Below are 25,024 nucleotides of genomic sequence, written 5' to 3' on the forward strand. Positions count from 1 at the left end.
GTGAAATTTTGAATGGTTGATCTCACCAAAAACTGACTGTAACACATCAAACACAGAGCACCTTTTGCATATCCCCTAAAACAGTCCAAAAAGAAGGCCTGCTGATACAAAATAAAAAAATAAATGTCCTAGGATCTACTTTAAACTAAGTTCTGCACCCGCAGCTGCAAGAGAAACAATGCTGATAACTATATAACAAGAATATTGACCAGGAAACCTCCTCAGCTCAAAAAAAAAAAGAAAAAATAGTCCTTAGTAAGCATTCATCCTGAAGTCATTTCAGTCCAGTCTACAGAAAAGAATAATATGGGAAAATTTTAAATTAAAGCAATCAAATATTTTGATCAGGCGTGTCATAAATGACAGATAACAGGCAAAGATTTCATGCATAGTTGTCTGTTTATCTCCAAACTGAAACATTTGCCACAGTTTCTGTTGTATAGCATAAGGTTTAGTGATCTCTCTCCTTAAACCAGTCAAATTTTCTGTAAACACATCCAGTATCCAGCTCTCAAAAAATATGCATTTGGAGAAACTAGGCTGAATGGTCTGGAAAATGCTTCCTGATGGCATTTTTCTTGTGAAAGTTCATCTCTTTATATTAGTACATCTGGTCAGAGAAAATGTGAATGTAGGTGAGGAAACTTTTCCATTTTGGAGGAAATTTAAGTATGCACACAAGCTTTGTAGGGAAAAGCTTTTTAAAATAAACCATGCTGACATCTATTTGTTTCATCTCCCTCCTGTGCCTTTTGAAGTTAACAGCAGCGTGCTGTGGTGAACTGCTGAGGAGCTGTGGGGACTGCACCAAGCCCTTGGGACAGCAGTGCCAAGGCATGCCTGGAGCAAGAAACTGCTTGGGAAAACAAGGGTTGGGAGAGATGCAGCATCTGTCAAAATTGCTTAAACACAGCTAATTATAGAGCTCTTTCTTCTTTGGTTCAGTGGATGATTAAAAAGAAGAATTCAAGGGATATTGCTTTGCCAATATTTTGTTAAAATCTTATCTGATACTGCATGATAAGCCTAAGCTCAGTAAAAAAAATTATTGGAGATCTTGCTGTCAAAAATAAAAGTGGCAGAAGTTTGTAACTTAAACCATATAAGTAAAATACGTATATAAGCTTTTATCAAGCTTTTTGAGAAGCTATAACAACCATATTGATCAAGTCCACTTTGATATAAGTCATTGTGTCTTGAGTGCTAAAAGACATTTTTCTTTTCATTACAGAGTTTCCATGGCAACTGCATCCTCCCAGGTTCTAATTCCTGAAATTAATCTCAACGATACTTTTGATACTTTCGCACTTGATTTTACCAGGGAGAAGAAATTGTTGGAATGCCTTGATTACCTTACAGGTACTTTTTTTTTTTTTTTTCTTGAGGTGCTACTATTACATATTCCTCATAAAATAGTAGTGATAGGATTTTTTTCAGTTCTCCCTTTTGGTTGTAACTTTGGCTGATTGCCAGGTGCTCACCAAGCCACTCTCACTTCATCTCCTCAGTAAGGGGAGAAAATAAGATGAAAAACTCATGGGTTGAGATAAGGACAAGGAGATCACTCAAGAATTAGTGCTACAGGCAAAACAGACTCAGCTTGGGGAAGATTAATGTAATTTATTGCAAATTAATTGTAAAACTAGGACACTGAGAAATAAAAATAAATCTAACAAAAAACTTTTCCCCACTCCATCCTTCTTGGGCTCAATTTCACTCCCAGCTCTTCTGCCTGCTCCCCACCAAATGGCTCATGGGAAAGAAGAATGGAGGCTGTGGTCAGTTCATCACACATCATCTCTGCCACTCCTTCCTGGTGCCCTTCCCCTACAGAAACCATGGGTTTTCTCCCACAGAATGCAGCTCTTCATGAACTTCTCCAACATGGGCCCTTCCCACAGGGTGTCATTCTCCAACAACTGCTCCACAGTGGGTCCTTTCTGTCAGATGAGTTCTTCAGGAGTGGACTGCTGCAGTGGGAGTCCTCCATGGGCCACAATTCCTGTAAGAAGCCTTTCTCCTGTGTGGTACTCTCTCTGCAGGCTGCAGCTTCCTCCAGGGCATATCAACCTGCTCCAGTGTGGGTCCTCCACGGAGGAGATGTCCTGCAGGTGGATACCTCCTTCACCATAGTCTTCTGTGGGCTACAGGGAAACAGCTGCATCACCATAGCCTTCACCACAGGCTGCAGGGGAATTTCTGCTCCAGCACCTGGGGCGCCTCTTCACCACTTCTTCACCAATCTTGACATCTGCAGGAATGTTTCTATCACATTTTCTTACTCCTCTCTGCCCCCACTGCTGCATAGCCTTTCTTCCTCTTTCTTTAAAATGCTATCACAGAGACACTATCAGCACCAGTGGTGGGCTCAGCTTTGGACAGTGGCAGGTGTATCTTAGAGCTGTCTGTGTCTGATACTGAGTCAGCTCCTGATCTTTCCTGACAGCAATAACCCTTGCAGCCCAGCCACTTCCAAAACATTGCTACATAAACCAAATAACACTCCCTCTTAATCCTGAATCCAACAGCCACAGAACACTCCAGGAAGCATTGGGTGCTTCAAACAACTGGGATGCATTTCCCACCTCCTGTCCTTGCATTCTTCACCACCAGAGTGTGAGGAAGTAAGTGTAAGAAATTATTAAAAGCCACTGCAGCAAAGTGAAGTGAAAGAACAGCTGGAGCTCAGCCTGTAGCAGCCAGAGGAGGGAGAGCAGGGACCAAACCCTATTTCCCAGGAGATGGATGCTCCAGGTGTTACCCTCTCCCTTGGGGCTGCCTCCTTGCTGCAGCAGATTGCTGCCTGGCAGAGTTCCCATGAGCAATCAGAAGCTGTTCAAGCAATCAACATCATAGGCTCAGCACTGAAAGATGTTTTCTCATGTCAGTGATGCTGTACATTTCCCCCGCCACAGAACTGGAGGATCTGGCTGTGTCTGGAGCTAGAGAGCCTGTGGTGTGCTCTGAGCCAGGCTGTGGGGTGGGTTCTCCACTCAGCAGAGCCACACCTCACCTAACAGATCTTTGGCCTGAGGAAGCCCACAGGATTAGACCCTTACTGAAAGCCTGAGTAATGTGTAGTCTCAGAGTGTACAATGACTCACAAAGAGAAACAAATTACTGTAATTTAGGGTGTTTTGATTTCAATGCCAGAATTAGAACAATTCATTCCAGCTCAATTGAAAACAGAAGAGATGGGGTAGGTTTTTATTTTGCAGGGTCTTTAGGCATCTGCTGTTAGCAGCAAGAATTTGCAATAAAAGGCACAAAGCACTTTTAGAAAAGCATTGGAAAACACTTCCTGGGTCCATTCACGTGTCCCAGTTTTCAGAGGATATGCTTGTGTGAGTTCAGGAGAATGTGAGGGTGCAGTCTCCTCATTGCCAACCACTATCTTTTCCAAGCAGAGGACTGGCTTCTGGATTTTCTTCAGAGGAAAGGCTGAGAGAGTTAAGGTTGTTCAGCCTGCAGATGAGAGGGATCCAAGGAGGCCTCAATGTGGTCTTTCTGCACTTAAAACATTTTAGTAGTGTCTGTTGAGAAAGGACATGGGGTAATGGATCTAAACCAAAGGAGGGTAATATAAGGAAAAATCTTTAAAATGAAGGTGGTGAGACATTGGAAAAGGTTGCCAGAGAGGCTGTATAGGTCCCATCCCTGGAAACATTCAACATCAAGTTGGACAGAACTCTGAGCAACCTGTCCCTGTTCACTGCCTGGAGATTGGGCCAGATGAACTTTAAAGGTTCCTCCCAATCCAAAGTATTCTCTGATTCTGTGATTCTATGAATAGCAGAGCACAAGACTGGGTGCATGCACAGGGCAGCAGCACTCTTGCCTGCTGGAGCTGTGGGATTCTTGCCATATCTAAAAGAGAAATATCTGCAAGGAATTTCTTTATCACTGTGTGACAGATTAATACAAACAGTGTCTAACACATCCTCAAGTAAATAAAACACAACAATAATGTGATAAGAGTAATTTCAGCTTCTTATATAGTACCAGTGAAATGTTATGTTGTCTGCCTCTCTCTAAATCGGCAGGAATTTTGCCATGATGTTCAGCCTTCACCCCAAATTTATAAAAATCTAAGGAAATGAAGGATTAAAACTAAAAACAGACTCATTCACCCTAATCTAGCAATTGACCTCTTAAATAATCAGTCTCATCTTCCTTTATGGCCAAAGAATAGAAATAACCATTTCATTTTGAGGCACATATATTGGGGCACTTGACTCCATTCTGGAGTTCCCTATTTCTCCCAGTTGTCTCCAAACAGGGGATAGATGTACCTATTCAAATGCAGATAGCTGTAGTTTAGATCTGTGAAGTTATATGAGGTTAATTTTGTCTAGCAGTCTGTTTCTGCATCCCTCAGGTCTTCTCCCCTTTGTACATCATATGTCAATATTATCAACTTAATTGCTGTATACTGCAGAAAACCAAGGTTATATCAGTACCAAAATGAAGGGTTGTCTTGCTACAAAGATATTTTCTGTGATCCATCATGATGACTGTGTCATTTACACAGCTCCTTCTCTGCCTTTCTCATAACTCATCCACAGTCTTAAAATTTGCTCACAATGCATTCTGAGGAAACTTGCATCCATTACTTGCAAGCATTTTAGCAGGTTTTTTCCTAACAAACCATTTTTATCCTTGCCCCTGATGCCCAGTGAAAAACAGTTCTAACTGGCTTTTCTTCACATTAATAAATAGCATATGGCTGCAGTGGCAAAATGCAAAGCACATGTCCAAATTATCTGAGCATAAAATGCAACCTATGCAGACAGTTAAAATACATTTATGTAAATAGTTATACATGAGATATAGGTATATATATATATATACATATATATATATATATAATCCCAAGAGTAAAATGTATTTGATTATTCTCTACTGTTGTCCAGAAACTCCAGAGAAACCTTTATATTACTCCTTTCAGATTGGTGCATGGAATTTTCATAGATCATAAACTGAACACTGTGTGACAGAGTGAATTAGGATTCACTTTTATCACATTTCACAGTTAAGTAAAACAAAGACCATTTGTACATCCTAGCCATAGATCTACGCTGTAAATTAAGTGAAGAAGCCTACCTTATGACTGTCATCTGTACTGCTTCTGAACAAAATGTCAAAACCTAAATTCCAGCTTCATTATCTCTGCTGTCAGTTGTTTTTGAAACAATTACCTTGGCTGTCTCCTGGAGATTTTTTTCTTCTTTGGTTCTTGCCACTATAATATTTGTCAGATCTTCTTCATCCTCCATATCCCCAACCCTATCTTTCTTTCTTCCTGGGCTACTTCTTTCCTGAAGAAATAAATTTAACTAGTTTGTGCTTATAATTTACATAGATGTCTGTCCAAAGCTTCTGCTATCCAAATAAAATCTCTGATATCTTTTTGAAAGTTGCCAGCCAGACATTGAGATATCAAGCTCAGTATATTAAAACAATATTTTTAATCTTCATCTGACTGTTCTATTCTCTGTATATATAGCCATGATGTCTTTTGAAAGCATTCTTATCTTAACAGTTGCTCAAGCTCTTCATCTGGAAACCATCTTTCTCTAGACATGTATGTAGCTAGATCTAGGCAATAGATATAACTTGCAAACTCTCTGCACAGTATTACTGTCATAAGGACTTTTGTCCATTGTGAATCAAAAATGCTTGGTTTGTGTCCTAATACTTTGAAATCAATTGCAGGAGCATCCATTCTTTGACCTTGCAATTTGCCCTACCTCAGAAATCCTATCTGAAACAATGATAAGTTTTTTTCATCCATCACTTCACCTATGACTGCACAAAGAAATACGTATTGCCTAGCATATGCCAGCAATTTTTTTACACAGAAAAAACTTTGTTCTGGAAACTCTTGACAACTTGTGTTACTGCTTAACTCTTTCAGCACTGAAAGATCAAAGACCAATTCCAGACAATGCTCCTGTAATCTCTTCTCATTCTGTTGGTTTTGAGCAGTCCTTGTCTGCCCAAAGACTAGGTTGAGATGGTTTGTATGTATGATCAAGCCCTTGGTACTAACTCACACATGACAGGTTAATAATACATAAAATTTGTATCTACATCCGATGTAACTGTGCCTTCCAAATTCCTCCATGCTGATTCAGTTCAGTGTCATGATACAAAATGGACTCAGTAATGAATATCTAAAAGAGAGGTTCAGAGTATCTTGTGCAACTCCCTCGTGGTCACACCAGCAATAAGGATATTTCTAGCACCATTAATTCAAGCAGATTGCTTAGATCTTCTTTTAGATCTTGATAGTCAGTATCAAAATCCATAAGGAATCTTTACAAAGTCCGTCACTGCATGACATCAGGGAAAGAGAAACTGAGCAAACAAAATTAATTTGAGCTTGTTTTAGTCGATCTCTGTGACCTTGTGCTGAGAGAATTTAGATAGTATCTCAACAGACACCCAGAAGACACTGCATTAATGCTGGAATTCAACAGGGAGAGGTGGCAGAGTCCCTAAAGTGTCCTTCAGGTGTGCAGACCTTGTGAGCCATGAGTTCTGCTTCAGAGCAAAAGCCATGCAGATGACGCAGAAAGGAAGGTGCCTTAAACTAAATGGGTTGAAAGGGAGTAGTTATGCTTGTGAGATCACTTACTCCTGAGAGCAAATTTAAGAAACTGCATTTCTAATATTAGTGCCTTTCAGGCATTTTAGGTGTGGTTAATGACTTTTTAAGTGTATTTACTCAGTTTTGAGCTAAAATGAAGTAAAACAGCCTTCAGCAATGATTTTTCTGTCTTGTGAGAGAGTGTTGATTCACAAAAGCTGGTAAATGAAACTCTAAGTGTCTGAAGCAGTTACCACGCCCAGATATGTGCTCTGATCCTGTATGGAGAAGTGCATTGTGTCTTCCACTGCTGTGCTGGAAGCATGCTGGGCTTCCCCTCTGGAGCAGTGGTGAAGTACTCCCCAGTCAGGAAGGGGAACCTGCTGGTGCAGCCTTGAGATCACTGGAGTCTTTGAGGAAGTTTCCCATGGCACAGAGCTCTGTAACGGGACTGGTGAATTCAATAATTCACCACATCACACATTACCAAAGGCAATACTGAATGAAGCTAACTGGTTGAGGTCAATCCCTTTAATTGCATTACAAATTTACACTCTTGAAAGGAGAATGTGCTGTGGAATGATGAATTTGGCAGTCGGACAGCTACATTATTTTGTCATAACAAAGCATCTGAATGTAGAGTTGCCTGCCTTTCTGTAGGAGAAGCAGGTGTATTTGTTTTATTCTGAATGGTTTATGAAATGAATGCTGCCAAAGAGCTGAATTCATGCAGTATAGTCTCAGGTGAGTGTGGGTTAATCACAAGAGCCAGGGAAAATATGCCTTTCTTAGGTAAAATCTCTTTCAGACGTTTTCATTACATGAAGGCCTGTAGATTTCCAGCTATAAGGCCAGGTGTGCACACGAAGAGCAAACTTAGGATGCCATTTTCAAAAAAGTTGAAGATGCTTGGGTGTTATTGAAATGCAGTTTGCAATTAATTAAACCATCAGTAATTTTTGTTTTCCATAAATTAATATTTATTTTCTGTGTTGAAATAATAACAAGTACATTTCTCAAGCAAAATGTTTTGCTGTTAGGTACTTCTGTCATCTCCTTGCTGTTAGGAGATGATAGAAGAAAACCTTAGTTGAACAACATCAGACAAATAAAAATTTATCTACTTGTGTATTTGTTCTTAACACTTGTTCCAGTTTTTGTTTGGCCTTTGAAGAACAGGCAAAATATTGAAATGAAGCCCCAGCTAGGAATAAAAAAAAAATAAAACCTCCAGTGACTGTTCAACAGGATACATTTTTGGAACATAGCTGATATTACCATTAATCTTTTCAGAAAACTGTGGACCCTTTTTTTTCCCCACATTTTGATTATATTCTTCTCACAGGTATCTGTTCTTACTTGAGTTTATTTGTATTTCTTTTCATTAATACTCTTCTGTCCCAAGGGTTTCTCTGTCAAGTTAAAAAAAAAAAAAATTGGTAGGCTTCTGTGATTCAATATTTAGAGCATCACAAATCATGGTCATATCATGAAACACATTTGAACTTTTCCTTAAGCCCCATGGTTAAAAGAGGCTTCTTAAGAACCTGTTTGCACTCTAATCCTTGGAAACATACATCAGTAAGCCATCAGTTTTATGATCTATAAAAATTATTGATGGAAAAAAATAGATGTTTCATAAAAATAAGATCTTGCAAAAGTGAAGGTGGAATTCCTTCAGAGGGACTTTTTTGAGGCTATTATTTGTGGCTGTCAGAGGTTAAAGAGCTGATAAAAAAAAACAAACAAACAAACAAAAAAAAAAAAAAAAACCAAACCAAAAACAAAACCAAAAACAAAACCACAAACATTCATAGTTGCCTTCATTTCCTTTAATACAGACATAATTTGGTTGTTTCAGCTTGAGTGCCCTCCTTCTTCACTCTGTGACAGCTGGGAGAAATACTATTAAAGCACAAAGATTTGTAATTTTTCTTTTCATGATGTGGCTTGTAGGGAAGATGATTTGGAATGAAGCTCCCACTGAGACAAGCACGCAGGACAATCCCGCAGGAAGATCCCTCAGGAAGAGAGACTCTTTTTTTGTAATTTAGGTGTTTGGCTTTTTAAAGATTGCAAACAGGAAAATTTAGACCCCAGTAATTTGCTTAAAGTTTCACTTCTTTAAATAGGTCTTTAAAACAAACTCATGTGTTCATATGGGATAAGATTGTATATATTGCTACACAGAAATTTTGCCTGTTGATTAGAAAAAAAGAGAGACAGAGGGTTCCTGGGTGACCATTTGCTTGTAATATTCCTACAGTCATTATGTTATGATAAGAACTCTTTTTTTAATGCTGGAAAATGTGAATTTTATAACCAGCAGAAATTATATGTATCTAAGTTAGAAAGGATAGCTAGGAGATCAATAAAAATGGAGAGAGGAGAAAATTGAGCATGAAAGTATGAGTGTTTGGAACTTCCCCAAAATTATATTTTTAAAATAGTTGTTGCTAATGAATGACAGATCATAGTGCAGCCTAGAGCGGGGCCAGGAAGGATGCACCGCCACAATACCATTTATGGCAATCTCTGGTAAGATAGGCTGGGAAAACACTGCTTTCAAGTCAACAGTGAAGAGTGTTGACCCTCCCTCTTGATATGCTTCAATGCAGTTTTGAAAAGTTTGGTGAAATTATCAGAACAATCTCAGAAAAAGTAACTTGTCATTATATTCATCTAAGGTGACCACAGATACGTCACTTGTTCTATGGCATCTGGAACTAAAGCTACTTTAATACAAAATATTTTCAAAATCTGGAGTTCCTAGGTGGTTATGTTGTTATTAAGAATTCCTTCCTAACAGTTAATTGATAATCAAAGTTAGTACTGGAATTAGCGAAAGTTGTTGAAAAGTCTGTTGGATGATGTCTCTACAATCTCGTACATCAACTACATCCCCTAATCTCAGGGGAGAGGGGAAATACTTCACTGATTATGCCTCCTGTGTTGTATCTCACAGCTCCCAACCCACCCACCATTCGAGAAGAGCTCTGTACAGCCTCCTATGATACCATTACTGTGCACTGGACATCAGATGATGAGTTCAGTGTGGTTTCTTATGAGCTGCAGTATACCATCTTCACTGGACAAGCCAATGTTGTTAGTGAGTATAAACCTTCTCTTTTCTTGTTCCTTTATGGTTTCTGTGAAAACCAAGTATCTTTAAAGATAAATACACTCCCATGTCAAGAACAAAAGGAAAAATTATATTCTAGAATGATTTAAAGCCAAAATTTTCAATCCAAACCAATAATGATTTTAAAGGCATCCCAAGTCCCTTTTTACAGATGTAGCAAGTTCAAAGACCTCAGTTCCACTGTTTGCACTAGTCAGGCAGTGTTCACATGGGAGCCTGTATTGAACTGGTCATTAGTTAGGACTGCAGCACCACTGTCATTTATATAAACTTGATAGCTGGACCTTTGTCTGAAATACAGATTAAGTCCTTCCCTCTGATTTTTATTGTCTTCAAGGCTACAAAGCATAGGTCTCAGTGAACTACAGGCTAAGTCAAAAAACATCGGTGGAACAACAATTTATAAGTTAACTTGGTTTTACTTAAAATGAGATTAACAAACATTGTCTATTTTGTATTATAGCATATTTTTCATGAGTGCACTCTATGTTTTGAGTCTGTGACTTTCTTTAATGGCCAAATTTACTTAATTAGATTTTGGAGTGCTTTATTGTTAAATAACTACTCCTCACAGAAAAAAATATATTGTCTAATCTTTGCTAAGGAAGTCAACATTTCTGGATTAAGTGTTCTACAATCATTGGGGTCATTGACTATGAATTTGGAGAAGTCATTCAACTTCTTCCTGGTCACTGTATATTTAATGGGAATGCCACTAGCTGACACATACTTGTTTTATTAAACAAGGATTCTGAAATGAGCCAAATCAATCAAAATGTGGAGTTGGTTCAAGTCAACACATATTTAGATAGGGAACTCATCGCCACAGGGGTTTGGTGTGATTTTGAGTTCAAGAGATGCCTGGACAGATCGTGCAAGAAAAATACACTGAGGGCAATGCAGTGCAATGAAGTTGCTCTGTAAGTCCCAGAGCTGTTGATGCCTGGGAAGGCAAGGTGAGAAATGATCAGTGTGTGTTTTCCCTGTTCCTTGAAACCTTTGTACACCCCCATCTTTCCCCACCATCAAATACCCCGGCCACGCACTGAGCTAGATAGGCTTAGTTGTGAGACAGGGCAGAAATGTTTTTCTTCTTGTAAAAATATTTTGTAAGAAGAAAATTTGTTGTGATACTTTGATGAAAGTTAGTGCTGTGGACATGTTTACATGCTTTATGTCAGTGGAAAAATGTTATGGTCTATACCAAGTTTGAGTACTGAGCCAAACTCTCCCACTGACTCCTCTTTTACTGTGTGCACCTCATCTGCTCCATCACTGAGCAGGGGTTTATTTTCCAAGCCATCTGAAAGGACATCTGAAGATTCATGTGCTGGCACCTTAACACCTTTTTTTAAGTAGCATACTGTGAATGTATTATAATATTCAGGACTGACTGAAAAAAGAAGACAGATTATTGAAAATTTGATGAATGTTTTGTCAAAACCTCCATTTAGTATTTCCCTTAAGAGTCTGATTTTGAAGAACACACTGCAAAATTTAGGGCTGTTGGAAAGACCAAATAAACTTCAACACATGCTTCTACATCTGAGCAAGCTGGATAATAAAAAAGTCTAATAGTAATTTTTCATAAATTGAAGCAAGGTAGATAAGAAAGGAAAACCTTCCCTGATTAATCACTACCAAGCAGAGACAACAATGATAAGCCAGTGTTGCTTGTTTTCCAGTCCATTTTTATCTATGGCTTTATGCTGTGCAAGTCGATTATTTGCATTATGTATGAACATGGCAGCAACAAAAGGTGTGTCATTTCCACAGCCTTGGGATGTGGGATTTTACTCCTTGCTTACTAGTGAATAAATAACAAGGTATTTCTTTTTTTAGGCTGTAATGTAGGTTTCCCATGTGGAGGTGAAAGCTTTGATCTGAAAAACATATCAATAAGTCTGTTTTCAGGGATGCAATATAATTTTCAAGCATAGCATGAAGTGCTCAGTATGCAATCTGAACTTCCATACTATCATCTTGCAAAAATAGGTAATTAAGAATTTGAAGATAAAACAAATGAACACTGTTTTTTTTTTAACAGAGCCAGTTCTTATGCAAATATCCTGGTTTAATTGAAAACTATTATGTTAACCCAAATTAAATAAGTGCATGTGTAAGTATATGTGAAAGGCCTTTATAAATATTGTAAAGCCTTTTTTAAAAAATACCATTATTTAATATAAACTTGAACCCCTCCAATTGTGATCTTCCTGTCAACATGTTACAAATCTGCCTGGGTTTCTAAAATATGAGACTCTCCTAGGTAATTCCAAATTACACTGGTATTGGAGATTTACCCACTTACATCATAGAACCATAGGACCACTTAGGTTGGAAAAGACCCCTAAGATCATTGAGTCCATCCATTAACTTAACACTGCCACGTCCACCACTAAAACATGGCCCGAAATGTCACAACCATATGACTTTTGAATCCCTCCAGGAATGGTGACACCACCACTTCCCTGGACAGTCTGTTCCAATGCTTGACCAGCCTTTCCATGAAGAAATTTTTCCTAATATCCAATCTAAACCTCCTCTGGTACAACTTGAGACCTTGTCTTCTTGCCCTGTCAATCCCATCCTCAGAACACTGCCTAAATGTTTATTCATTTTGTTACATTCTATTCTTGATCCTGCAGAAGGATTTAATATCACATCTGTTAGAAATGACCTTCCAAGGCTGTTCTCAGACTATCACAGTGTACCTTGGTAGTGCTGTTGAACACAGAGAGCTGCTCTCACTGTAAGTGGCATGAACAGGTGCTGCACTGCAGCCTTCAAGTTTTGATGAACTGAAGATAGCTTTGTGTTTTGGTTGTTTTTAAATCCTGTTTTAGCCTTTGGGTTAGCAATAATTTCCTCATATTTATGGTATATGCATGCTGTTGCACATAACTGTATTTTTTATTTCTCCGTCACATCCCAAAAATTTCCATTGGTATTGTGTGTTGCATGTAGCAGATAATGTAAACAAGCTCATAGATTGACTCCAGTTCCATGGTTTTTTAGCTACAAATTAGTCACCAGGGAGTAGCTCGAGTACTGCATTAAACCAACAAGCTTTTTCCCTCGAGGCAATAGGAATCACTTTGCATACATACCCACCTACCGTGCTAATGGAGGCTGTTATTTTGGAATCTGTTTCTTAAACCACATAGCCAGCCTGACTGCACTCTCCACTCACAGTACATTTCCCCCACTAGAGGCATATATCATCCAGAGATTGTGAAGAATTCAGTAACAAAAACAAGCAATACTATGTTTTTTTAGTACATTTTCTATCCAACATAATCAACTATATTCTTTTTTATTAACTGAAAAATTGGAAAGTTAATATTTGATGGCCAAGGTCCAAATAGAGTATTTCATTTGAATTCTATTTCATACAGGAAAGATTATTTCCAAATGTGGCCAAACTTCTTGGCTATTGAATGCTTGGCAGACCTATTCTGTGCATAAGAGCAATACAGAACTTTAGATCAAGTAGGCTTTTTCTAAAGCAGTTGTTCTCAGAGTTTTACCATTTGTACATTTGCATTTCTGAGAGGCAGCTAATCACCTGCAATCTGAATACGGTAAAAGCTTTTAAAATTACTTTGTCACGAGCTAACTAACATGCATTATAATTTCATTACCCCATTTCAATAGATTTTGAAGTATTCATTGAGTATGCCCTTTTTTAACATCGTGGATTTGTTATAGTGTGTTTCAGGATGGTTCAAATTTTTCTCTAGCTCTGATAGAAGATTCTTCAGGAAAAATACATCTCTCCCTTCTTGATAAAAAGCAGCAAATCATTCTCTCTTACCACGTAAAAGAAATCAGGGATAATTAGTTATACAGTCTAATTTCTAAAAAATCACTACATGAAGGATACAGTGTACTACTGTCAGAACCCTTTCACTGTTATAGGACTTATCTTCCTTTGAGAGAGGTTAAAAGTTTTTGGAAGAACCTAAGACAATTAGGAGCCCAAGCTTCCATGAAAAATAGTGAATTTATGATTCACTAAATAATTTTTTTAATATTCTAGACTTGTGGAAGTTTTATTTTAATAAAAGCAGATTCCTTACAGTCTTCAGATTTCTACTAGAGATTTTAGTGAGAATTTTTAATAGCACAAAAGCAAATTTGGGATAAAACCAGAAAACTTCTGCATCATTAAAAGTATAAAAAGACTGTATTTCTTAAAAAATTCAATGTGTTTTTCAGAAATCCTACATATATTTTTTTTCAGATGGGAATGAAGAGTGGGGGTGGAGATCTGTTACTTTCACCTACCTTATTTGCTCTACCAATTTGAATTGGTAATTATTTATTTAAATAAAACATTTTACAATAATTAAAGTACTCAAGAGAGTAAATGACCTTACCATGACTTTTGTTCTCCTTTTCCAGTTTTCAAGAAAATATATTTTATTAAAATCTATCAGTGTAAATTTTAGGAGGATTTATACCTTGGGATTTTTCCCATCTGTTTTTTAAAGTGCATCAACAGCCAACACCAGGGAAATAGCTTTACAAATTATGACCTCCAGACTCTGAGAAACTTGTTTTGAAAACTCACACATCCTGTATGGACATCACTGTGCTCACTGCACCATTCCAGGATGTAATTTAAATTCTCTACATTTTTGTAGGCTACAGTTTTAAAATACATTGTTTTACCATCTGCATAACCCTGTAAAAAGCCCTGGGTTTTTGAAACAAGAAACCTGAATGCAGCCTGGATTAGGAGTGGGTACAATAGGAGACCCTTGGCTCCTGCTGTTGCACCAGTGAGGAGATGTGTACTTTTCCACTTCACCTGCTGCCACCGGCAGGGAACTGAGAGGGCAAACACTTCCCCTGGATGCCAGTGTGATCAGGCTGCTTGTTCATTTCCCTGAACTTCCTTAATCATATTCTTTTGTATTCAGAGAAGAAAGGCTGTCCTGACAGGGCATAACTGGAGACAAATTCCTTTGATGCAGTGACAAATTATTCTTTCATACGTAAATGCTTAACTTGGCTGCCACAAGTAACTATTCTCCCTTTTGAAGGAGTTTGGACTTGTAGTTTGGCATCATCAATACTTCATTCCCAGGATTTTTGAATCAAAGTACAGTTTAAAGCCTGTTAGCAAAGAGCTTACAGTCAGAAAGCACAAGATCATCGAGCCCTTTGGTGCATAGGCAAGAGCTGAACTTTTTAAGACAGCAAGGTTTCTTGAGCGAAGTAACCAAGTCAGACACTGCACATCCAGCATTTATTGCACATCAGTAGTCTGGGAAGCCTAAGAGTGGAAGGACAAAGAAAAGAAACCTAAGATGTATTCTGTCATCGAAGAGGATAGAGGTTTCCTCTAGAACATGAGTCAGGTCTAACAGGAGTTTTCTGTTAGAAAAAAGTGTTTAGGGTAGGTAAGGCCTTCAGTGATTATTGGGTAGGTATAAATCCACATGCCCAATGAGGAGACCCATAGCGATGCAACAATACCTTTACTGGCCTTTGTATACTACTTGGATCAAAATTTTATACTTTTTTAAGGAGCAATCAGCTTCTGGAGGATATTGTAAAAAGTGTAATGAAAATCTTAAAAATGTGGCCATTAGAGAGTTGTAGTGAATAATACAAAACTAGTTTCTAGATGAGTAAGCAAATCTCTGGGCATTTCTGTGACTGCATAATGATCAGTTTATATATGGCTTATACATACCACAGAACTTGCTTTCAAAGTGTGGTTGTGGTTGGAGAAGACACTTCTAGGACCACTGTCTGTATCCATCCCTCTTATTGTCATATGTTATTTGGTATCCCATCAGAGGCATCTTAGTTAAAGACTCGATCATATTGAAATCCTTTTAAATCCAAAGCTTCATTTTTTCTTATTTATTAAATATAATAATATTTAATTTAATTAATACTTTAATTTATTTTGCAATAGCACCTATGAGTCCAGTAAGGGATGGTCTCAATGCAAAATCAATGTGGCAGTTCAGGTACAGAAGTGTGCAATTAATATCTGTGGCAAATTGGGAAAAGATGTGATTTCCTCTGAGCAGTCAATGAAATATTTTATGTCAGGAAGCTGCTTCCTTTCTTTTCTTTCTTCCTCATAGGAAACCCATTCACACACAGCCTAAAAAAATAAATATAATTTGGTGTGTATGGCTCAGTGAGAGAAGACATGGACGGATGTTGCTTTAAGCAGTTCACTACAAGTGCTGGCCCCAGTTGAGGTTACCATGGGGTATAAAGTAGGGGTCTTTTTCTTCATGAGGAAGGCAGATAATTGTTCTATGCAATTATATATATATATATATATATATGTGTGTATATATATATATATATATATATGTGTGTGTGTGTGTGTGTGTGTGTATGTATATATATATATGTATATATATATGTGTATATATATATATATATATGTATTAATAAATGTATAGATATAACTTCCAGATAGGTGACTCATCTCACATCATTTTAGATACCTGATATTTGAAATCTCACCTATCTTTATCACCTAGGCTTCCTCTGTGGACAAGAAAAGTGAGGCATTTGTGGTTGGTAGGATATTCACAACTGGGGAAGGGAAAGAAACTACTTACTGACTTCTGCCTTTCCTCAGAGTACAGAAAAATAGGTTAGGTATTGTAGCTCTTCGTTACAAGATAGTATGAATCCAACCTGAAACTGTCCCACAGTTACCTATTTGCACAGCAGGATGAATCTGTTATGCCTGCTCTCAAAAATGCTTTGTACTGTAAGATAATTTTGAGATACAAACTTCATAATACGTAGATTGAAATTTGAAACTTAATTTTTTTTCTAATGATCTTTTGTTATGAAAAGCACATATCACATTAGGAAGGAATCTCACAGTATGGCCATGAATAGTCTGTGAGTCTGCAAACATGTATCACAGATCCGTTTCTTTCAGGTTTTGTAACCAGTAGCCTTTAAATTTTGTTTTACATAAAGTTTCCATACTGTCTGATATGCAGAGCTGAATTACTACTGAGTTCTGAAAGATTGTCTTCATGAGTGATTTCCTGGTAGAATATTAGTTAAAAGCTGAAAGCTGTCTGTAAATAACAACAGCTTCCATAATGTGTTCTACGCCCAGTAAAGTCAGAGGCCAAGAAGTTATCTGTTAGCCTTTCTCTGTTACATTTTCCAGCCTTATATATGCGCACACATGCATACACTTCCACTTGCATCTATCTATTTCTGGCTGTAAAACCATAGGAAATGTTGTGAATAGATATACTCTTCATAAATGTTAATTTTTTTTCTTTATGTAAACATCTACAGTAAGAGGCTGGGGAATCCATTAGACCAGGATCTATTCCAAATATGCAGTGATGGAACTGTATGTATGGGTGATTGACTGCCATTGTGTTTATATCACAGTAGGAAAAACTTATGAAGAATAAAAAGTTCATTTTAATGGGGTATTTTCCTGGTTTGTTTATGATATTGGTACTGCCTTATTTTACTTGCTTCCTGTGTGCTATACTTCTGTGGTAGGCATCAAATGTAAACCAAATATAAACCAAAAAGGTTTATAAATGGAAAATATTCCAGCTCTTTCCCAGCTGGCATTTCAGTATGAGGACATAAATCAAAAAGTTGCATCCATTAAATTTACTGGCTTAGATTACTTTCTGGCAAAGTCTGAAGAGCAAGAGCCAAAGGTTTCTCTGAAGCCCATGCTCTACCCTGTTTGGCCTCCCATGATTTGCTTCAGGTTCTGAAGAATGCATACCTGGGGACTGTCAGCAAAGGTGCCTCCCCAGCCCTCCTGGCTTTACTGCTCACATTCGTTTTCTGAGGTTTATACTGAGTTCATTAATCCAAACAGTAGATTGATGGGATCTCCATAATCTTCCAGTTCTTAAGCAATAAAGAATGCCTTGTGCTTGGATGTGAAAAATCTCAGACTTCTAGTGTCTCCACTGAGCTATTTCTTAAATACCCACTTTTTATGGTTCACTTCACATAGCAAGAATTTAAAAGGTACCTTGGCTATGGGTTGATAAAATGAATTAGTGGCTTTAAGTAGTGGCTCAGTAAATGTAACAGCACTTTAAAAGGTACAGAAGCAAAGTTCATATTGGTCGTTGGGTGCCTGGGAATGCTCTAAATGTCCCTCTGTTACAAAGTGTTTCATGTGCTATGACTGATGTGCTCTGTTCAAAATTGCAGGTTTATGCAACTCAGCCGACAGCTGGATGATTGTTCCTAATATCAAACAAAACCACTACACGGTGCACGGGTTACAGAGTGGCACGAAGTACATCTTCATTGTCAAGGCCATTAATCAGGCTGGCAGCCGCAGCAGCGAGCCTGGCAAGCTCAAGACAAACAGTGAGTAACACGAGATCAGGATACACAGAGTCTTCTCCTTTCTGGCCTTCCTTTATAAGGCTGATCTTTAGAAAATACAAGAGGACAGAGAAGTTCAACTCTTTTAAAGTGCTTTCCAAAATGAGACTGATCTATTTAACATGATTCAAGATTGCCTTAGTCTTCTGTAGTGCAGAAAATATGTTGGGTTTTTTTTGGGGGGGAGATATATCTGTAGTTTGGTCACTGGAAATATCACATAGGAATGAAACCATCATATGTGAAATGGTTGAAAATACTCTTTTGTGGTTTTGTTTTAATATCCTCTCTATTCTTTTTCCTCTACAAAGAAAAAACTTTTCTTATGTTTGCAGTAAAACATTTTATTTTCGTGTACTCTTCATAAGATAATTGCTAGTCTAATTTTAGCCTCCAAAATTGTCTCTTTTTTAGGGCATTGGAAAACTTCTTAGCTTCAACCCCCTCATTTTTTTGTGGAGTTCAAGGTGGTAGACTAGTCAGAGATCCCACTTCAAAAAAACAATGGTTACTCAAATTATTAGCAGATGTAGAATAGCAATTTTAAGTCTAGTTTTCAGCTGTTTTTTCCTCTTGCCCAAACTAATCCTTCAGTCATGTAGTCATCATGGGCAGTTCTGAGGGCTGGAAAGAAAACACTGGGATTTGTGCATCTTCTGAAACCTGTTTATTGTAGGGTAGGGTGCTTGAAGAGGGATAGTGAGTAGTGCAAGAAGGAGTCTGAAGAGAATGGCATGTACACCTTTCTGATTTCCTCCTGTTTGCTATTAACCTGTGTGATGTGACCAGACACAATTTAGTACAGAGAGACATCCTTCAGATACTGCTCCAGCACACAAAGGCTACTAAGCAGTCAGAAAGGTGGGCAGGAGGTTATGTTACTGCTGTCAGGTAGTAAGAAACAGTCCCCAATTACTCTGCAATGGGTTTATTCTATGTTTGGTCATAATATGCAGCTAAATGCACATTGCAAAAGTAGATAACCCTGAACAATCTGCATCTTATTTTAAGTACATGTACCAGAGCCTCACACAGGTTTCATGAGAGATCTAATTTAAATTTTCTGTGCATGCCGTCAAATCTTCCGATTACATGTTTTTCCCCTTGATATGAAAGACAGTAAGAAGAGAAGAGACCACTTATGGAGTTGTACTTTTCTAGTTGTCTCTTGGTGGAGGTAAATGACACAATGAGCAAGCCTGTCAGAATTGTGGTGGGCTTTATATATATACAAGGTTTGGTTTACCAAAAAGCTTCCTGTTATTGCCTACAAACCTTGTGCTACAGCCAAAGATACTTGCCAAGAGCAACAGCCTGAGTAATGTTATTGCACCATATTATTTGGACCAAGTTACAGTTCACTTCCTTTTTTTTAATGCACAGTATCCAGCACCACATGGGCATCCTTCCAAAGCAATCCTGAATTGTTGACTGTGCTTGTTACAAATAAAGCTGTCAGTGAACAAAGAGACAAGTCTAGTTCTTCTTATTTTCAAACTCATTTTCTGGGATTTGAAAACATACTTTTTGTAGGAATGATGAAGATGTTATTATGGAGCTTTACCCCTAGAGAATTAATAGAACCCAATTTATTCTAAATCTAATATGCTGTGAAAAAAGCAACCCTCAGACCTTTATTAGCATGTATATTGGTTTCAATTGCATGCAAGAATTAGAGTATTCTGGTTACCTCTAGGTCAGAGATAATGGACATGATGGTTATGCAGGGCTCTTTTCAGGGATTATCGACACGGGGAAGTTAGTGCACAATGAAGTTGACAATAAACTGACAGTGCAATAGAAACTAGCTATTGCAGGGAGCAGAATAGGTTAGTCTGTCCCAAGAATGCTTGAGAGGAGGAAATTAATATGGTTATGTAATCTTGTGGGCTTCTTAGAGGCTTGCTAATCCACTCTCCTTTTAAAAATCAAAGCCAAACCATTCTTCTGTTGTCTTTGTCTCTGCATCTCTAGGTCAGCCGTTTAAACTGGACCCCAAATCTGCTCATAGAAAATTAAAAGTGTCTCATGATAACTTGACAGTGGAACGAGATGAAACATCATCCAAAAAGAGTCACACACCAGAGAGATTCACGAGCCAAGGGAGCTACGGAGTAGCTGGCAACGTGTTCATCGACAGCGGGCGGCATTATTGGGAGGTGGTGATAAGCGGGAGCACATGGTATGTAGATAAAAATAGATGTGAAAAGAATCACTAGTTCCCACCACACAGGTGCTGGCACAGTTTCTCTGACAGAAACTGGTAGCAGAGACATCAGGGACAGTATAAGAGCAGGCCAAGCATGTATTTTCAAATAGTTTGTCAGATGAGTTTCCCAATTTCCAGCACTTTTGGACTCCAGAAATAAATCTGTCAGATTATGCATCTTTGTATTTAGCAGCCTTCACAGGACTTTTACTCCACAGCTGTGGTTGGTTGTTTTTTTGAACCCACATACAGTATGTATTAAGTTTTTTTTTTAATTGGAGGGATCGAAAATTTTCATCTTGTTTACACAGGGATAACTTTGTAAATGTGATCACTTCTGAATGATCCTCTGTGTCATACAGGGGTGTATTTCAGAGGGCCTTTAGTCAGTGGAAGAGATGTTATCCTTTGGTATTCAAAGACATCATGATGAAAGTTAATGGAGTGGAAATATCAGTGGGGTCTTCAGGTATTTCCCACTGTCTCAAAGAAGTAAAATGCTGTTTGTCTGTGCCAGTGCTAAGGAATGGGGGAAAAAACCTTATGGCACATTAATCTCTGTAGGCTGAATGTCCAACAAATACTGCAGTGTCTCTAGAACGCGAGAAACTTTTACATTTCTGTTATAAATGACAAATCAGGTATTTTTCTTCAGTATCCTTTAATGAGAATATTTTCACAGTCCTTCTGCACTGCACATCTTGCCATAAATTATGGTTAGCAGAGCAAATGTCTTCAACTACAGTTGCTTAACTTGGCTTGAAACCCAGTCTCAAAAATGTTCATTTGAATCTGAAAACCACACCAACATCTGGCAAAATATATTTGAAAATGGCAAAATGGGGTGGGGGGGAAGATGTTTAATGTGTCCTTTGATGTTTACTCTTGCATTCCTTCTTCAGGGCCATGTATTAAAGGAGCAAGGAGAGATCAGATTAGCTGACAGATAGCAGTGTATTTTAAAATCAATGAATTCCTCTGTATTCATCTGTTGGAAATGGAAATTTGAGGTCCAGTGATTTAAATTCTGAGTTGCTGAGTACTCAACAATCTTCCTTTTCAATACCAGAGGCAAGACCTCAAAAAAATTGCCATAGCTTCCAAACTAGAAATAATACTATGAGTTTCCCTGACCTCTGAACCTAAAAGAGAGACAGAGAAAAGCATTAATTAAGCCTGTGCAGATGTTGTGGTGAAACGTCATTTAATTAGAGCTTAACTCACAGCAGTAAGAGGCGGGGGCATTCCAGCGAGTCCTCTGGGCTAACATTTGACTTCACTGAGAGACAAAATGGCAGGAAGCATTTGTTTCCTTGAGATGTTCTTTTGTTTTGCAGGTATGCTATTGGTATTTCCTACAAATCAGCACCGAAGCACGAGTGGATTGGAAAGAATTCTGCCTCCTGGGTGCTTTGCCGCTGCAATAACACGTGGGTGGTGCGGCACAACAGCAAAGAAATCCCCATCGAGCCCGCGCCTCACCTCCGGCGGGTCGGGATTTTGCTGGACTACGACAACGGTTCCCTTGCCTTTTATGATGCTTTGAACTCCCTACACCTTTACACTTTTGACATTACATTTGGCCAGCCAGTGTGCCCCACGTTCACAGTGTGGAATAAATGCTTGACCATTATAACTGGCTTGCCTATCCCTGACCACCTAGACTCCTCCGAGCAGCTCGCGTGACTGCTAAAAGCCAAAAGGTAGGACAGCACATCTTCCCAGGGCGGCCAGGCGGGGCCACCAGGACCTTACCCAGAGCTGGCAGATCCATGTGGCATCCCAGACAATGCTGCCAACTTTGGGCAAAACTGACAAGGAGAGAAAATCTCTTCCTGTGTATTTTGTACTGAAGGACAAGAAGTGGCTTTAATAATATCTTAGAACTCTTTTTTTTTGTTGGTTTTGTTTGGTTGGTTTTGTATTTCATCTCTTACAGGAAGATTTATAAATTATTTATAAAAATGGAAAAAAAAAGAGAAAAGTGAAAGCCTAGTATGGACACCTGGGAAATGACTTCTTGGTTTTTTTGGGGGAGGGGTTTTTTTGCACATTAGTGGTCCTGTTAATTAAAGTTTCATCAGTCTTTTGAATAATTTTATTTTACAGTGGATAATAGAAGAAAATTGGAAAGATGAAAACTGCACAGTGGACAAGTCAGTATACTGCAGGTTTTACTTGTACCAACATTACTGGTCTCATTACCAGCCTTGTTGAGTGCAAGAGCTCTCAATTTCTACTCTGCACATGGGAGTGTGCAGACCAAAAGAACAAAAATAAGCAAGCGAGGAAGTGGAGCTCGCCAACACAGCAAAAGAATAAAGTTTAATTTACTTCTGTTCACAGGGCAATGCTCTCTCAGTTCATAAAAAACATGTGGAGTATCCCCTAGAAATGTGAGTGGATAAATCATCTGGTGATTCATTTTATTGATGGCAATATTCCCATCTACCAGTGCTTCATTTTTGTCTTTGGGAAACATTATAGAATCATTAAGGATGTGGAAGACCGATACCATCTCTGAGAATCAGCAGCACTGGAGGAGAACAGTTAATCCAAGGTCTGACTGTAGACTAATTTGATAAAGCACGGCATCATTTAAGGATTGATTGTAATAGAAGATGTCACAGTTCTGATGGTAGACATGTGAATGCTTATTGCTGATTTTACAAGGTTCAACATAGCAAGCCCAGCCAACAACTCGGAAGTGAGACATGCGCCACTTTACCTTTGGTTTTAAATTAAATACAAATGTTTCATTGTCATACACTGTGTAGTGTCTATAACAAAGCAAGGAAATCTGTTTTGCATGTGCTGTATGGAGAAACACTGCAGCTGGAGTTTGCTCATAGTAATCATTGTCCCAGGTTGTTTGGGAAAGCACAGTTCACTTTGCAAATGAAAAGTAAAGAGTAAGCTTTCAGCAGCAGTAGAAATCTGCATAGGGAGACCCTATGTTCATCCTGGTGTTGGTAGAACAGCTTCAGTGAAGGCAATAGAGGTTCTATGTACTTTATCTCAGAGCTGAATCAGGTGCATTTTTTTTTTCTCTTTCCCTTTACAGATAAAAGCTTTCTATTATTATTGCAATGCTTATGTATAAATTATCATTTTGGGAGATGATTGAGGCATATGGCAACTTTAAAAGAATGGTTTTCCTACAGTGTTTTGTTTTTACTATGCAAGTGGTGAATATCTGCCTGTGTAGAAAGAAGATAAATTGAATATCAGCTTTAAAGATTGCTCAGTAATTTATAACCATGCTTTAGGTGTCTTTTGAAAAAGATGCCTTAATGCACTTTGTTCAGTAATGGGTCCAAAATGTTATGGTCCCAAGCTCAGCTTCAGAATTTTTAAATACTGATTCTCCAGGTATAAAGCTCCACTACAGTTTGCCTTATGATTATATCAAAAAATTATGAACAAGATGAGGAGAATACATACATGCCTGTTTGGTTGGTTTTTTTAATAGAAAATAAACGCCTTTCCATGTTTCTTTGATTTCCCTTTACATGCCCGGCTAATTGCTGAAATAAATGGAGAAAAATCTGGCAGTACATTGCTGATACCATGGCTTTCAGCTGGGCAACATCCCATAGTTCACAGGTAGGAGCCACTGATCTTTCCCACGTAGACATAAAAAGGCAAAGTGTGTACATATAGTGAACCTCAGTGTTTATCATAGTGTCATTAATAATCAAGAAATATATACCCTCAAAAATGAAAAAGTAAACCAGTCCCCAAGCATTATGTTTTAAAACTGAGTACAATGCTACTTGTACAATCTGATATACAATGCCCAGATGATCTGGCCTAGGATGTTTGGGAGATAGCTGAGATGGTATGAAAATTTTGAAAATTAGTTGACAGAAGATGTCTGATGCAAAGCAGTGATAAAAGGATGCATGAAGAAAGGACTTTTATTCTAGGGTTATTGCCAAGTTTCTGCCTAAAAGTAAAGAGTGAATTACCAAAGTACATGTAGCAAGGTTGGGTATCTTCTCTTTTGCAAGAAATATTAGATCTAGAAGCTGATTTCAGTAGTAGATAAACTGAAAACACTGCTCAGTGTTTGGTTACACAATGTTGGCAGAGATTGAGCTGGATGGAAATAGTACCATGAATTTGGAGAGGTCCCAAATGATTTCATATATTTTCATTGTGAAGATAGAGCATGAGTCTAAAGACAGATTGTGGTTTTGGCCAATGGAAAAAGGATGATATTTTATCTACAGACCTTGCTGTATCATCTTTATTTTAACACAGAATACTTCATCTGGAGCTAAGCCACATTTCTCCAATGTCCTATTTACTCAGTCAGTACTCTGTGTGCATATGTGTTTGTGTATATATGTACACATATGTATGGGTATACACACACCAGCATATGCACAACTATAGTGTGTAATTTGTGTATACACACGCCTATATATACACATACAAAGTGACAGTAATTAGTCAGGTGTTCCTTTTTTGCTTGTTTCTTGGACAATTTCGTATTCTGTATGACAATGAGGAAACAAGTTTGCTATGAACAGTATTCTTCTGGACATTTTTTAACAAACAAAATCTGTTTATTTTACAATACTTGATTCAATGCCTGATTAATCAATAAAAACTTCCATTTGAAAATGTAGCTTCTGTGGTCTGTGGCATTTTGCATGGTCCATAGTAATGAATTGAAATTTGGGGAGCAAGT

The 25,024-nt window shown here is 38.1% G+C and overlaps 1 protein-coding gene across 5 annotated transcripts in view; it reads left to right on the plus strand.

The window, feature by feature from the left end:
• MID1 (midline 1) overlaps positions 1-24,961 on the plus strand; it is a 172,893-nt gene extending 147,932 nt beyond the window's left edge. For 4 of the 5 annotated variants that reach the window (XM_068180077.1, XM_068180076.1, XM_068180075.1 and 1 more), the window contains 5 exons: positions 1,232-1,359; positions 9,558-9,701; positions 17,937-18,098; positions 20,091-20,298; positions 21,663-24,961. In XM_068180077.1, the coding sequence (XP_068036178.1) occupies positions 1,232-1,359; positions 9,558-9,701; positions 17,937-18,098; positions 20,091-20,298; positions 21,663-22,011 (991 nt within the window). In that variant the 3' untranslated portion in view covers positions 22,012-24,961. The remainder of the gene's footprint in view (positions 1-1,231; positions 1,360-9,557; positions 9,702-17,936; positions 18,099-20,090; positions 20,299-21,662) is intronic. The other variant, XM_068180079.1, reaches the window with a different exon arrangement.
• The last annotated feature ends 63 nt before the right edge of the window (positions 24,962-25,024 follow it).

Source organism: Anomalospiza imberbis, chromosome 2, assembly GCF_031753505.1.
Source record: "Anomalospiza imberbis isolate Cuckoo-Finch-1a 21T00152 chromosome 2, ASM3175350v1, whole genome shotgun sequence".
NCBI lineage: Eukaryota > Metazoa > Chordata > Aves > Passeriformes > Viduidae > Anomalospiza > Anomalospiza imberbis.